Here is a 16,997-nt window from a genome sequence, read left to right on the forward strand (position 1 = left end):
TGTGTTATTTTTCAGTGGGAAAATCTTTCACTATGATACCATGGTTTAATTGTGGAATCCAGTAAAAAAAAAAAAACAACAACTCAGGTACGAACAAAATATTTCCATTCTTTTAAAAAAAATGCATAAATATAATACATTTAGAAACTCATATGCAGAAAAGCATCTCTTGAAATGGTAGGAAATGCATTATATACATGGATAAAAACTCGAGAACTCCAACAGAAGGCAAGTTCCTTTAACAGTGATGAATGGCTCACCTAAGGCATATCATTTAATTTCAATAAGGAAAATAAAAAAGGCCCACTATTGCTGCAAATTTTAAAAATAACTGTATTGTTAACAAGAATTATGACTCATTTTGAACTATTAAAATTGGTCTACATGGATTCATATCATATCAGTTTTAAAAATATGCGCAGTGCTTATTTGAATATGCCATACATATTCCTGACAGGTAATCTATTCCTAACGATACTGAGGAAGGCCTACAGGGCATCACATTCAATGTTAACAAGTACAGGGGAGTTAGCACGCTTGGCATTTAATTCACATTCTTCTACCTTTTTATTCTAGATGAATGACCTACTTTAATAAAATTATTGGTGCTAATGTATTTTACTGGTGATAGAATCATTAGTAAGATTTAACAGTTGTGTTAACTCTAACAGTTCCCATTCCATAACATTGCAGTACACAGTTACATTTTCTGTTATCACATTTCTTTAGACAAAATGACAATAGACTGAGGTTACTTGTAAACCAAGTTTAAAAAAAATAATTCAACCTACATTTTAAAGAGGTAGCTTTTCTTTATAAAAGTTCACCGCACAGGGACTGGTAAATAACACTTATTTACACATGGTAACAAGGGAAAGCAGAGTATTTACAGTTAGCTGTGTAAACAATCCTACTGACGTGCTTAACTTTAAGCACAAGTAATCTCACTGAAGTCAACGAGACAACGGTGCTTAAAGATAAGCATGTACATACATGTTTACAGGATTGGGCTTTATGTATCTTCCTCTCCTCCACCCCCCCATAGATTGTTTTTTAAGTGAAGAGAAAAATCATCCCAAATATTTTCATAGATTAGTGTAAAAGGTTTGAAATAATTTAAGTAAGCAAGGGTCAGATCCTGCAATCCTTACACACGCCATTTCACACTGACGTCAAAGCAAGCTTGCGAATATACAAAGAATCCAAAATCAGATCCGAAATGTATATGAAAAAAATATAATACAGAATTGTTAGAAAACTCCTATTTTATTTAATTCAGGAAATTCAATTTTAAGATGCATTAACTGTTTACACTGAAAAAATCAGGATTGTTTGATCCTGCGAGGATCCTGAACACCTCCTGAGGGATGTTGACCATGCCTTTAATCCCCACTGTAGACAACAGGAGTTAAAGGCACTCAGCACTCCATATGAAGGAAGCTCAGAATTACCCAGGATTAGATCCTTTTAGAGGAGCATTTTCATGTATTTATTTATTTATTGGCTTGTTTTAGAAATTCCAGCCACAAGAACAAAGAATAATAACTTAATAAAAATTCACAATTCAGCTTTTTCGGGCATTCACTTTAACCTCACAGCTATCATATTTCTCTCTTACAAAGATATGGGTGGACACTAACAGAAATTTAGAAGTCTGGAAGAAGGAGTTGTTCACAATTTAGTAAATATGAATTACCTAAGATCTGAACTTTGAAAGGTATTTTTAGTATCAACATATGATCACAGTTGGTTCAGAAAATACAGATTACCAATAGTTTGAATGATAAATTGGTATAGGTTTTTTTTGAGCCGTATGTATGGCCTGAGACACGTACAGTTACCATGCAGGGCTCACTTTATCAGGAAATTCTCCTTGCATAATATTCCCATACATCAATATTTCAAAGTGTATTATGTACACTGTGTATTTTGGGCACTTGATAAATTTTGTCCTTATGTGGCTGTGGCTCCCCTCAAATATGCTGGAAGTAATAAATTGCTATAATCAAATCTAATTTCTGAAAAATACCTGTGGGAGTAACAAACAAAAAAGCACGTCTTGTAAAAAAAATGATAAATAACACAGGAGGTAGCAGTTTATTATAATCAGCTTGGCATTGAATTACAAAATTAAAATTATGTGGCCCTTGATAACTAACCCTAGCAATGTTCATGATCTGTGGAATAATGTTGACTTATTTTGCATTTCATAGGAACAGTTCAAAGAAATACAATAGAAAAAAATGGAAAGATTTATCACAAAGGACCCTGTAGCACAGAATATTTTGAGGGGGAAAAAATCCATTTATTTTGGTCTATTAAGAAAACTAGCATGGAAACGATTTGCTTAGAACTCATTAAGTATAAAACATTTTGAAAAAGTGCTAATTTCCTAAAAGAAACATCTATGCGGTAAGCAAATTAATATTATTTCTGTGAGTTATTAGTATGGAGCTATGTGAGCCAATGCAGCTATAGAATAAAGAGACTTCTAAAGGGTTGATTAAACTAAGCTTCAAACTATAGTTTGATAGAATTATTAAATTAATAATTTTTAGACCGTTAATTTCATTCCGTTTTTTTAATCTGCCTTCAGCAAAAGAAATTTACTGTATTTTTCAGTTTAGAAATCAAATGTTTTATTTCTAGCAGATAAGAAGTATGGCTGAAAACTCTTACATTACACATACCAATAACATTTGCTTTGCACTTGCACTGGCCTGAATTTTGGTGACAGGTAATATCTCCATTGACTGTCCCAGAGGTATTACAGTTACAGGGACTGCAGCCATCAGGGTCTGACTGTTGTAGATTGTAGAATCCTTCCTGGCACTGATTGCACTGTCTGCCAGACACATGTCTCTTACAATTACATTGGCCTCCAATCTAGAAAGATACAAAATATTATTGAATGATGAACGTATCTATTTTTAGATGATACACTCATTAGCAGGGTATGGGGGAGGGTATGGGGGAGAGAGAGAAAACTTTAAATGGAAAAGGAAAAAATAGGTCTGTGAAATACATGTATTATTTTACTTACTGAGAAGAAAAACTAAAATATTAAACAAGCATAAATATAATAATTACATTAAATTAAATCAAAGAACTTTTTGTAGGATGCAAAAAATTAAAAGTTAAACACAGATGTATTCATAATCTAAATATTGAAAACCATGAAGGAGAAGTGTCACCAGGCCACGCTTTTCCCCAGCTCCAAAGCATCCTCTGTCATGCCTATTCTTTGCAAGGAGGTTAGCAAACAAACAGAAAAACAGTCTTAACTTCCTTAGCCTCAAACTTCAGGGCCACTCCTCCCAGGGGTCTCTGGCACTCCTGCCCCTGGCAGCTTCCCAATTTCTGTCAGCTCTGCTCCCTTTCTGGAGCACCAGCTCCATGGCTACTTCCCTGAGCCCCTGCCCCTTCCTCCATGGACCTACCATAGGAGCCAGCTCCTTTCATAGAATCATAGAAGATTAGGGTTGGAAGAGACCTCAGGAGGTCATCTAGTCCAACCCCCTGCTCAAAGCAGGATCAACCCCAACTAAATAATCCCAGCCAGGGCTTTGTCAAGCCGGGCCTTAAAAACCTCTAAGTATGGAGATTCCACCACCTCCCTAGATAACCCATTCCAGTGCTTCACCACCCTCCTAGTGAAATAGTTTTTCCTAATATCCAACCTAGACCTCCCCCACTGCAACTTGAGACCATTGCTTTCTGTCATCTGCCACACTGAGAACAGCCTAGCTCTATCCTCTTTGAACCCCCCTTCAGGTAATTGAAGGCTGCTATCAAATCCCCCCTCAATCTTCTCTTCTGCTGATTAAATAAGCCCAATTCCCTGAGTCTCTCCTCGTAAGTCATGTGCCCCAGCCCCCTAATCATTTCCGTTGCTCTCTGCTGGACTCTCTCCAATTTCTCTGAGTACTTCAGCTTTTTCCACATCATCTGTCACTAGGCTGCCTTCCCCATTCAGTAAGGGTCCCACACTTTCCCTGACCACTTTCTTGTTGCTAACATACCTGTAGAAACCCTTCTGGTTACCCTTCACATCCTTTGCTAGCTGCAACTCCAATTGTGCTTTGGCCTTCCTGATTACACCCCTACATGCTAGAGCAATATTTTTATACTCTTCCCTAATCATCTGTCCAAGTTTCCATTTATTGTAAGCTTCCTTTTTGTGTTTAAGCTCTCAGAAGATTTCTCTGTTAAGCCATGCGGTCGCCTGCCATATTGGCTATTCTTCCTGGACATCGGGATGGTTTGTTCCTGAGCCCTCAATAAGGCTTCTTTAAAATACAGCCAGCTCTCCTGGACTCCTTTCCCCCTCATATTAGCTTCCCAGGGGATCCTGCCCATCAGTTCCCTGAGGGAGTCAAAGTCTGCTTTTCTGAAGTCCAGGGTTCATATTCTGCTGCTCTCCTTTCTTCCTTTGTCAGGATCCTGAACTCGACCATCTCATGGTCACTGCTGCAGAGCTTGTCACCCACTTCTACTTCTCCTACCAATTCTTCCCTGTTTGTAAGCAGCAGGTCAAGAGGAGCATGGCCTCTAGTTGGTTTCTCCAGCATTTACACCAGGAAGTTGTCCCCAACACTCTCCAAAAACTTCCTGGATTGTCTGTGTACTGCTGTATTGCTCTCCCAACAGATGTCAGGGTGATTAAAGTCCCCTATGAGAACCAGGGCCTATGATCTGGAAACTTCTGTTAGTTGTCCAAAGAAAGCCTTATCTACCTCTTCCTCCTGGTCTGGTGGTCTGTAGCAGATGCCCACCATGACATCACCCTTGTTGCTCTCGCCTCTAAACTTAACCCAGAGACTCTCAACAGGCTTTTCTCCAGTTTCATAGTGGAGCTCTGAGCAATCATGCTGCTCTCTTACATACAGTGCAACTCCTTCACCTTTTCTCTCCCTCCTGAACAGTTTATACCCATCCATGACAGTGCTCCAGACATGTGACTTTCCCCCCCGAGTCGCTGTTATTCCAATCATATCATAGTTCTTTGACTGTTCCAGGACTCTGTTGTGGCTTTCCCTCCCCATGGCACTACCTGTCTCAGTCCATCCCCCAACTGCCCACTAACAGCCGTTTGTAGGCTCAGGTGTAGCCCAGCCCTCTTGAATTGGCTGGATTGGACTCATCTGCTCCAGTCCAGGGGAGCCAGACTTAGTCTGTGCACAGGAACCAGCTACCCTGTGACAAATACAAGACCCTATTCTACAAATGGGAATTTCTGCTTAAAAACAGATAGTACCATCTGATCTGCAGCTATTACAAAATAGTGTATAATTTCTAAAGGTGAAACCTTGTCATTTTTGTTCAGACAATGCTTCTATTTACTACAACGGGAGTACGGGCTAAATGAGAATGGAATAAAGATTGCAGGACTTAACTCAAAATAAAGCTAAATACCCCGTGTGAGTGGGATGGGATAATTTCTGGATACTATGGAACTAACTGCCCCCTTGTTAAAAATTGATTACAATAGAGTTACTCCAGATTTACACCATAAGAGAAGAATCAGACTGTTTCCATAATTTGCCAACATTGTAGAATTGATTCACCATTGCCTGGACATTCAGGAAGGATTAACTAACTGCATAGGGCCAAAGCTATTTGCTTCACCCACACATGCAGTTGTATTTACGTCTATGTGAATACTCATGTGAGTGAAGAAAGCAGGATTTGGCTCAAACTGGAGAAACAAAATGTTCTAAAACATTAACATTCCTCTTGTAATGCTCTCCACTGAAATTATCTCCCATGGAATTCAAAACTTCTTTGACCAAGGTCTTTCTGGTTTTTTACCCCAAAACCGAGGCCAAACCAGAGCAAAGGGTTGAGGTGGCTGGGTCAAAGCTACAAAAATATTCCATATAAAATATACTTTCTATTTATTTGGATGCTCCAATATGTACAGTGTAGATCTAAGGATCATTAACCTGAGTGAGAGAAAATACAGCATCTCTAGGCCTGATAGTAAATATTGGATGCAAAAATTGTGCCTGAAGGTTATATCCAAGCACATTCCAAAAGAAAATCTTGCATTATATTATACAGTAGAACCTCTTTGTATTGATGACAGAGACACCTATTGTGGATTACCAAATTTTACAGGGGAAAAAAAACACAACATGATTAGAAATCAAGGATACTGCATGAAATAAATGTACAGCAAAACCTCCTCAAGTTGTATCAATTACAGAGGAGTCTCATGCAGACTAGTGAAATGTCCAGGGCGGTGAGTGGCAGGAATGGAAAGGAGCACCAGTACCACCGACAAGATTTAAGTGTCATTGATGTGCCAGGTAGTACGAAGTGCCAAGAGATGACGCAGTGCTCTCAAATTTCAGGGCAGAAAACGTACACTCAAGAACTCACCTTTAGCAAGGAGAGAGAGTCCAAAACAGTAAATACAGGCTCTCCAAGAAAGGGAATATTAACTTAAATTACACCTAATGTTCAGCCATCTCTAGACCAGTCAATACGATCCACTAGAGACCACATTATAAAGATCTCTTCCTCCAACTGTGGCACTACCTTTCAAAGTTATCCACTTTGTAATCAATACAGGAGATTAAAGCTAGGAAACCAGTTAAAACAGTAATAATCTATCTCAGTAACTAAACAAGAGGTAATAGAAACTGGGATTTTGAATGAACATATTTAACAGTAGAGGAAACCTCATCAGGTTGGGTATTATGGGGTCAGAAGTATGTGTATGTCCCTGCAGAAGGTCTCTATTGTCACCCACTGACATACTGTCTCCCACCCTGATTTGTAAGGTTTTGAAACAGGAGAAGAGAGAAGACATGTTTGTAGATAAGACAAGCCTCCAGTTTGATTGAGAAGGCACTATTGCAAATTTCCATGTATTTCTAAAACATCTTTAAGTGTTCTGATTGAGTCTTACCAAGAAAAGATCAGATGACAATATACTTTTCTGCTCCCCACCACCTCAAAAAGCAATGAAAGATCTGTTTTAGCCCCTATTTGTCTTGAATGCATAATTCATTACCCAAAAATTGTGTTAACACAGAGTTAAGACTGACCAGCAGTGTCAGTCTCCTAGCAACATATCGAGCATAGCTGACCCTGACGGGGGCTGTCGGATGGACTGCACTTCCTGACTGGTGGAGCTAAATTACTGCTTGACCCAACGGTACCCAGCACTCACTGGCTGCTCAACATGTTCCATGCCGCAGCTGCTTAATCCTGTTTCCTGCACCTGCTCTTACTTCCATCCAGCCTGTGCCTACCTGCCCATCCTGCTCCTGCCCTTACCCATCCATGACACCCCTGGTTGTGACCCCTGGCTCCACTTCCTGACCAAATCTTTTGCTAGCTCATTGCCTTTGGCATTCGGTTTCTGATCCCTCTCTCTGCCTTTGGCTCTAATCTCAGTTACAACCCCAAGTGTCCTGTGGTCCTGATTCTTGACTCTAAAGCTCTGCTTTAAACCCCAGGCCTGGCCACCCCCATGGCTCTGACCATTAAGCCTGAACACCCATGTCCTGACAGTGCCTCTTATCTTTCCAGAACATCAAATGCATCTATACTTAAGCCTCTGAAAACCAGTAAATACAGAGTTAAGGTTTATACCAGCCCTGCAAAACAACCTTAACTCAGCCGCTCTGGAGCTGGGAAGAGCCTCTGGAAATAGTTCAGTAAGGGTAAGCATGAGAAAAAACTAAAAATGTGAGCATCAGGTTTCTTTTTGCCATTGGGGATGGTCAGCAGTCTAGTGGCATGTATGACACTGGTCTCCTTCGCTAAGTGAGTAGTAAGTGAAGGCAATGTCTCAGAAGAAATCCACAGAACAACAGTGAATGGGTGATAATATTTTGGAAGCCTAGGGTGGTTTGTGTGGAGTAGGTTTGGTGTTTGAGTGTAAGCCAGATGTAGGTTGTGCCTATTCACTATGCCTGATCTAAACTCAAATTTTGTAAGCAAAATGGTGTTGGATTTTGTCGTACCATGTTTAATGTGGTCTGCTACTTGAGTGTTCTGTAGCATCTCCATGGGTAATGTGTTACTGTCATATGGGGGCTTTGCTCAAAGAAGGTAGAGTTAAGTAGAGGGCTGGTGTGTACCCAATATTTCCTGGCTTTCAGAGATTCAAGTTTGTTTTGCCTTAACTCTATTCCCTGGTTTTCAGAGGTTTAAGCATAGGTCTGTTTGATATTTTGGAAGGATGAGAGGCACTGCTGGTCAACTTTAACTCAGAGTTAACGTTTCTCAGAAGTGAATTTCCTTTGTTTTTGAGGAATGTTAGTAGTGAGGGGATGTGATTAGGCGGCACCAAAGGTTCCTTGGAAACAACTCTGCCACTCAGTTAGGAGCTCTGCCCTTCTTCTGGCCTCTCCATGCCTCCGGTAGGGCTATAGGGAGGAAGGCAAGTGGTAACTGATAGGCTGTGAGGCATATATCTACCAGCTGAAGGCAGCAAGGGGGAATTAAGGGGGGAGGTGTCCCAGACCGTACTTCAGGGTTAATGTAGGGGGAAGGGTCTCTGCACAACCTTCTCCAGCCTAGGAGGAGTGCAGAGGTGTGAAATGGCTCATTCTTTCAATAAGATGTTCTCAGATGAATCAGGAACATGCCAAGGAAATGAATATAGACTGACAGACAAAATAGCTCAGAGGTGTGAACTGACCCATTCATCTCAATGGATGTTCTCGTCCTCTTCTCCCCCAGTATACCCCACCCACTGGAGAATACCAGTTTTCAAAATAATCTTGCTATGCATGTGCATTTTAAACCAGAGTTCATATAAGATGTATCCAGTAATTTCTGTTATCTCCTCAGCCTCTAACATCTCTTAGCAGAGATCAACCTCCCATCTTATATTGTTTACTCCCTCAACATTTGATTTGTCAGATCAAAATGCTTGATCCTTGTGTAATTAAAAACCCACGATGTTCAATAATGCATCAAATATTATGCAATTTTAATGGTTTTGATACATGTTCTCCCTTAGTTGGTCTTGGTTGTGCATTGGTTAATTTCTGCATCATTTCTTTTTCCTCTTTATTTCATCCTGTACATCACTCCTTTACAAGTTCTCTTCGGTCACCTAGGACCTGATACAACTAAACAGTGAGGATACCTAAATAAGCTGCCTTTGTAAGATAGTTTTTCCATGACAACACAGAATTTTGGGAGATTCTGCCATTCATGAACGTCATGGATGGAAAAATATGAGGTGAATAATGTACATCATAATGCATCTTTTAGTTTCAATTGTTCAATTGGTGCTATTTATCAAACTAGTCAGATATCCTGAATATGTTAAAGAAAAAGAAAAAGTCACACTGGTTTATGACAAAAAATATTTATATACATATATATTTTTAAATAATCCCTACGGCTTATCCATCAGTTAGATTTTCATGGTGCTTTTAAATAATGTATATAGTTCAGAAGAAGTGCTCCAAAATTTATCCTGAACAATCTCTAAGGAACATACAGCAAGGTAAAGTTCTAAAGTCTGCTATATAGTAGAACTGAAATACATTTACCCTTGATCCTTTGAATGCTCAAGACAGCAATACAGTAAAGAAATCCCCATATACAGTTCTTAGCATTGCATACTTGAATGTCTTTTAAAGGGAATTAATAGCCATCACGAGTCCTCAAAGTAGTAAATTTTTGAAATATTTTTCTTGCTGCTTGGATATATTTCACCCTGAAATTATGAGCCATAATTTGTGAAAGGTGCTTGTGGAATATTTCAATATACTATATTATACCATTTTTACAAATGCTTACTGAATGGCAATATTATACATGGTGCTATTCTTGTATTTGTTCTTTTTAGCTCAATTAAAAAAATATGCAAGCATTAATTGTTTTAAACTATGACAAAACAGTCACTGAATCATAAAAATTAAAGACGGAAAAGATCTTTTAGATCATTTACAATAAAAATTTCCAAAGTGCCTGGGACAGTTCTTGGGGCACTCAGGACTGAGAGTCACTTTGTTACCCCCTGCCTCCAGTGTGAGGGGGTCTTGCCTGTGCCTAGCTGGCCATCAGCTCCCTAACACCTCCAGCATTTCAGTCACTCAAGCACTCTTCTCCGGGCTGTGCCAGCCCTATCTTTGTCTTGCAGGTTAACAATAGGTGAACCACAGTCCCCACGTCCCTTTGAATCATAGAATATTAGGGTTGGAAGGGACCTCAGGAGGTCATCTAGTCCAATCCCCTGCTCAAAGCAGGACCAATACCAACTAAATCATCCCAGCCAAGGCTTTGTCAAGCCGGGCCTTAAAAACCTCTAAGAATGGAGAGTCCACCACCTCCCTAAGTAACCCATTCCAGTGCCTTACCACCCTCCTAGTGAAATAGTGTTTCCTAATATCCAACGTAGACCTTCCCCACTGCAACTTGAGTCCATTGCTTCTTGTTCTGTCATCTGCCACCACTCAAAACAGCCTAGCTTCATCCTCTTTGGGTACCCCCCTTCGGGTAGTTGAAGGCTGCTATCAAATCCCCCCTCACTCTTCTCTTCTGCAGAATAAATAACTCCAGTTCCCTCAGCCTCTCCTCAGAAGTCATGTGCCCCAGCCCCCTAATCATTTTTGTTGCCCTCCGCTGAACTCTCTCCAATTTGTCTATCTCCTTCTGTAGTGGGGGGGACCAAAACTGGCCACAATACTCCAGATGTGGCCTCACCAGTGCCAAATAGAGGGGAATAATCACTTCCCTCGATCTGCTGGTAATGCTCCTACTAATACAGCCCAATATGCCGTTGGCTTTCTTGGTAACTGACTCATATCCGCACTGCTGACTCATGAGTGCTTCTCATCCACTGTAATCCCCAGGTCCTTTTCTGCAGAACTGCTGCTTAGCCAATTGGTCCCCAGCCTGTAGCAGTGCACGGGATTCTTCCTTCCTAAGTGCAGGACTCTGCACTTGTCCTTGTTGAACCTCATCAGATTTCTTTTGGCCCAATCCTCCAATTTGACTAGGTCACTTTGGACCCTATCCCTACCCTCCAGCGTATTTACCTCTCCTCCCAGCTTAGTGTCATCTGTGAACTTGCTGAGGGTGCAATTAATCCCATCATCCAGATCATTGATAAAGATGTTGAACAAAACCGGTCCCAGGACCAACCCCTGGGGAACTCCGCTTTGAAGCATTCCCCTGTGATATCCAGCTCCTGACACTGGTTACTTAGAGAAATCCCAAATCCTCTGCCCCCAAGGGTGCAGTGTACCTCTAATTTACCAGTTTCACCTTAAACCACTGCTCCTGTAAACCACACCGCACTTGTGAGCACTTATAAGAAATAAAAAGCAGGTTTACTTAACAAAGGAAAGTTAACTAAAAACAAGAGAGAGTGGTGGAAATAAATGATTACAATGCCAAAAAAAAAAAAAATCATAAACCCACAAAAGCTGGCTCTACACATTCATAGTTACCTTTCCTAACTATTAAAGCAGGTTTTCCGCCCAGCATTCAGTCTGTTGCAGAGCTGGCAGGCTTCATGGGAACCAGGAGTCCAGTTTTTCATAATATCCCCACTTCCCAAGAAGTCTCCTCAGTGAGAGAATCCAAAGGGTCTTCCCTCCACCCTCCCATATACTGAATCAATCTTTTATTCACAGAGAGGGTGATCTCCTGTCTGCTGTAATGTCCCCTTTTTCCCTCCAAGTGTTTTCAATTGTTTGCTGTTCCCTTGGATGGTTTTCCATTGAAAGTATTGGGATGGAACAAGACTAGACAATCGAGCTTTGCATTACACCACTGGCTAACCAGGCTGGGGTGACAACTCTCCCCTGCTTGAATGGGCCATTACCGAAATATATTATCTCCCGGTGCCCAAAATGTACTCAAGTCCATAACGCATACTTTCAATATAGTTACATTGGTCCTTAAATATTACTGTACATACATCTCACAATGATTATATATCTTGATATGTTATGAGCTTTCTGTAGATATCTTACATGATACTCCTAATGGATACAGACCCGGAAAGACACGTTTGATCTAATGAGTTTGTCAGGTCTGAGACAAGAGTTGTTTGTAAAGAAGAGGGGACCCTTTGCCAAAGGGTATCTGTCATGGCACCTCATTTTCAAAAGTGGTTTAGGCACTTAGGAGCTGACATACATTTTATTTAAATGAGATTAAATTTAAACTAAAGAAAAAGATGTCATTAAATACATGTAAACAAGGTTTCCAAAAATGGGTGCCTAAAGTTAAGCTTTTAAGTCTACAGTTAGGCACTTAAATAAGTGGCCTTAATCTCAAATGTCCTGAGCACCAGCAACTCTCAAAGTTATTGTGGTGTGTGTCTAAAGGTCTGACAGAGTACTGGGGTACGTGCATGCAAGTGTATTTAGTGACCTGTTGATGGGGCAGAGAAAAAATGGAAATGGTGACCTGAAGCCTTAGTAACAGTAATGGCCCTTACGCTTCACTGGCTGCATAAATAAGCCCAAGTGTGACTGAGAATTTAGGCCTGCACCTTGGAGGCAATGATAATAGAATAGAAGGGACACAGGGACAAGGAGGAGGGATAAAAAATATGATGGTGGAAAGGAGACCAAACTTCAAATTTTTGCTTGAGGGTCCTATCCAAAAGTTGTTCTGACCTGAAATTAATGCTCATGCAAGAAGCCAGATTAACATGCCTAGGCAACACCCTCTCCTCTCCCCGTTGACTTCATGGTGCAGGATCAGGCCTCCGGGTACAGCTTTGCAAAAGGAGTGAAATTTTCCCACATCACTCTGCCAGTGTTACCTTGTAATATCCACTGGACTGGATACTGACCCTTACAATGTGATAGGAATATAAGCTTTTGTAACCCTGGCCCTGGCATGTGTAATAAAAAGCAGTCTCTTATCGCGGCTAGTGCATGTGACACACTTATTACATGGTGTCACAAATAAGCAAAAATGGAGAAAAAAAAGTCACCTGACTCCCTTAGTTGAGAAGGGAAATTAACAGAGACTGGGTAGAGGTTGTTGCAGCACTTCCAAATTTTCCTGGAAGCAAGTATCATTGAAGATAAATGTGAGAGGGAAAATTCTCCCATTCCGTTACATATGGAAGGCTAGAAGAGATGTACAATACTTGTACTTCAATGGGAACAGGAAAAGGATTGCAAACTGCTGCATGTGCTGGAACAGGTAAGCAGATTGTAAAGTGGGTTAGATGAAAACAAGCCAGGGAAATGTCTATGGGGTAAGGGAGGGACAGAGAGAGGGCCAGAAGAGATGAATCTCCAACTCCAGATGTTATAGGAAATACTATAGTAGGGATTTACCCTGGAAGCTCTCACATGTGCATGCAGGCTGGGAGAGTGAAGATGGAAGCCACTTCTTTCTTCATTCTCCCTCTTCACATGACACCCAAAAGAATGCACTTCGGGCTTTCTGAATGCAAGGGAGAAGTTACAGCATTACTAGTGGCACCTGATACTCTAAATGGGTTGTGGATTTCTCCACATCTCTTCTAGACTGATTGCTGGTCAAGAGTGGGCACAGGTAGATACCTTAAAAGGGTGTAGCTAATGGCTCCTGCATGCATCTGTCTCCCTTGAAACATTCTCTCCACAGCAAAGTGTCTCAGCCACTGCCACTGGGTATGCTGCGCCTCCAAATTTCCACCAGCACAGCTGTGGTTTGCAAAGCCAAAATACAGCTTTTATGTTTTATCTGTACCTTAAAATGTAAATAAAGGTACTGTGACAGGGTGCTCCACTCACCGCTAGGGTAGCACCTCCTCCTGGTTGTTCTGGGGAATAGCTCACCAGGTCGACCACCCTTCCTGCAGTTGCACGCCATCTCTCCACAAGCTGATGCTGCCTCTTCGTGACTCAGCCTCCCAGCCAGATCACAATACACATTTTCCCCTTCCAGGGTAACACAGTCTTCCTTCAGCAGTCCTAGGCAATCTTCCCATTCGCTGCCATAGGTGCCACTCCTTCAGTGGCTGGCAGGGGAACCTGGGCCCATCTTCTGCTCCGGGTTCCAGCTCAGGGACCCTCTAGTCAGCAGCCAAGGTCTGTTGCCTTCTAGACCTTACTGCCTTTCCCTGAGCCCTTTCCTACCTTCCTTGATTCCCCACTCTCTGGGTTTGTCAGACCAAACACACCTCTATTCTCCCAGGGAATGACTGCAGACTTTCCCAGCAGCTCCCTTCTGCTCCCAATTTCCTGCCTTTGTAAGTCCAGCACAGCTGTTCCTTCTCAGTTGGGCTACCTCAGTCAGGGGATTGCTTAGCCACCTGATTCTTCTCTGCTGTGTCCTATTGGGTTAATTAGCCCCACTTTGTCTTCATTACCCCTTTCAGGACAAGTGTGGGGTGTGAGTGTGCACTACCTACTGCCATGAAAGCATCTAGAATCCATTCAAGTAAAAATACAATGCATAAATTCACATTTCCCATCAAGAGCAGAGTGAAATAGATAAGCAGAACAGAAATACTGTTTCCATGTTCATTTCAATGAAGTTTGGGGGGTAGCAGTAGTGTATTGATTACTCTTTTGCCCCTCCTGCTAATTTTATCTATGCATATTTTTGTACATGATGAGTAAATATGCTTTGGGGTAATTCAAATGTTCCCTTTTGGAATTCCTCAGCTCTTTAGAGCTTGATGACAGATAACTAGTTCTGTGCAGAAGAAAAAAGCATTGATGAATTGCAGGAAATGGTAAATTATGCAGTGAAAGTGTATTCTAGATCGTTTTTAGTGTATTTCCTTGAAAATTATCATTGTGATGTGACAATTAATTTTCACGAGTAGGGTCCTTATTCCTTATGATTCCATCTTCCACGGGTCAGACCTGGAAACACTTCCTTCAGTGATGCCTTTCTATTTCATGTAATTCATTTCAGCCCTTAGTCTACAGCCTTATTAATCTATTTTTAATGCCTCTTAATCATTTCTCTCTGCCCTGCTTCTATTGCAGCAGTCTACTGATGCCTTTTTGAGCAGCTCAGTCTCCCCCATTTTCCCTTTTTTCTTGTTTTTTTTCTTGTTTTTTTATAATCACAGCTTCAAGCTCATGCCTCAGCCTCTTTCATTACTGTATTCTATTTTCAAAAGGGGAGACAGGGCCGACTGTGGCACTATCAAGGCATTGCCCTCCTCCCTCCCCATCGCTGGGAAGATTCTTACTAGAATCTCACTGAATTGTCTGCTCCCTCTTGCAGAGGAAGTACTACCAGAGTCCCAGCGTGGCTTCAGACCATCACGAGGCACCTCAGACATAATTTTCGCAGCCAGGCAGATCTAGGAAAAACGTCAAGAACACCAGCAGGAGCTGTATATGGCCTTTATAGATCTGACTAAAGCTTTTGATTCTGTTAACCGTGAGGCTCTGTCAAAGTTTGGCTGCCCAAGCCCATTTATCACCATTGTAAGACTCCTCCACGACCAGATGACTGCCTCCATCCTGTGCAGTGGCTCTACCTCTGAGTCCTTTGTCATCCAAACTGGCGTAAAATAAGGTTGTGTACTGGCACCCACCCTTTTCTCCATTTTCTTAGCAGCTATGAAAACATTAACCCAAGACCGTCTACTGCAGGGCACTGGCATCCAATATCAGACGGCAACCTCTTCAACCTTTCTCGTCTCCGTGCCAGAACTAAAGTAATACCAGCAACAATAACCGAACTCCTGTACACAGATGATTGTGCACACTCAAGGGAGGATCTTCAAAGTCCCCGGTTAATCATCAGACCCAGCAAGGAAGTTCTACATTGACAAAGAATAACTGGAAAATGTAGAATACTTTGCCTATCTTGGCAGCCATCTCCCACAGAGGGCAGACATAGATGTCAAGAATCAACAAAGAATCCGCTGCACCAGCCTTGCCTTTGGCAGACTCTCTCACCAGGTGTTCAACAATCACATCATCAGAACACATACTGGACTTTTAGTAATAAAGCAGTTGTAATCCCAGCTCTCCTCTACAGCTGTGAGATTTGGGTGACCTACAGAAAACTCCTGAAAAACCAGCACCAGCACCTTCTTTGGAAGATCCTCAGCATAAAGTGGGAGGGTCACCGCACTAATGTCAGTGTACTCACAGAGGCCAATATCTTCAGTGTTGAGGCCCTAATTATCCAACACCAGCTGAGGTGGAGCAGGCACTGTGTGCGCATACCTGATGTACGCTTACCAAAACAACTGCTGTAGGCTCACCTCACAAAAGGAAATGGGGAGGCCAAAAGAAACACTTTAAAGACACCCTCAAGATAAATATCAAGAGATGCGGCACTGACATCACACACTGGGAGACAGCAGCCCAGGATAAGGATAACTGGCAAAGACCTGTCAGAGAGGGAGCATCCACTTTTGAGGAAAATCGCCTTGCCCTAGTCACAGAAAAACACCAGGAAAAAAAAAAAAGGAAGACAACTGTTACACAGCAATCGTGGCCCAACCCTGTCTTCCAACACCACCTGCAATGTCTGCCAACGAGCCTGTGGCTCAAGAATTGGACTCCTCAGTCTCCAAAGGACCCCTGAAAAATAAAACCTGTGAAAGAGATCATCCTCGACCTCAAGGGGTCGCCAATGATGATGATGCATCAGTTAACAATTTTTAAATTTATTTTACCACCTTTAATTATTACCCCAAGTTACTGTTAGACTAGTGTAACTAATCATCAGCAACAGCGAATGTTAAAACTAGGGTCTAATTTCTCTTTTATTTCCTCCTTCCTTTTGTGCCTTACAACAGTGTGAGGTCCTAATGTTGTTTCTAGAGTTTTAAAGGATTTTCATTTCTGCACTGTAGTTAAGAAGCATCATCCTCAGAAGATGGATATCAGAGAGTGTGTTTCTGCTTGTGGCTATTGGGTATTATCATTATTAAAATATAGGGCTCTAACTTTACACATTGCTTTACAAACATAGGCATAAGCCCTGCAATGAGCTCTGCACAGGCAGATGAAGTCACATGGTGGTCCATACCCTTGGGGTCATTCGTAGGATCAAGGCTACAAAGAAAACACTACCACAAATATCTT

The 16,997-nt window shown here is 41.5% G+C and overlaps 1 protein-coding gene across 1 annotated transcript in view; it reads right to left on the bottom strand.

The window, feature by feature from the left end:
* Nucleotides 1-16,997, bottom strand: part of USH2A (usherin) — a 548,586-nt gene that overhangs the window by 455,956 nt on the left and 75,633 nt on the right. The window contains exon 11 of the mRNA XM_034764482.1: nucleotides 2,691-2,886. Coding sequence (XP_034620373.1) covers nucleotides 2,691-2,886 — 196 coding nt within the window. The remainder of the gene's footprint in view (nucleotides 1-2,690; nucleotides 2,887-16,997) is intronic.

The sequence above is a fragment of the Trachemys scripta genome, chromosome 3 (genome assembly GCF_013100865.1).
Source record: "Trachemys scripta elegans isolate TJP31775 chromosome 3, CAS_Tse_1.0, whole genome shotgun sequence".
Classification (NCBI taxonomy): domain Eukaryota; kingdom Metazoa; phylum Chordata; order Testudines; family Emydidae; genus Trachemys; species Trachemys scripta.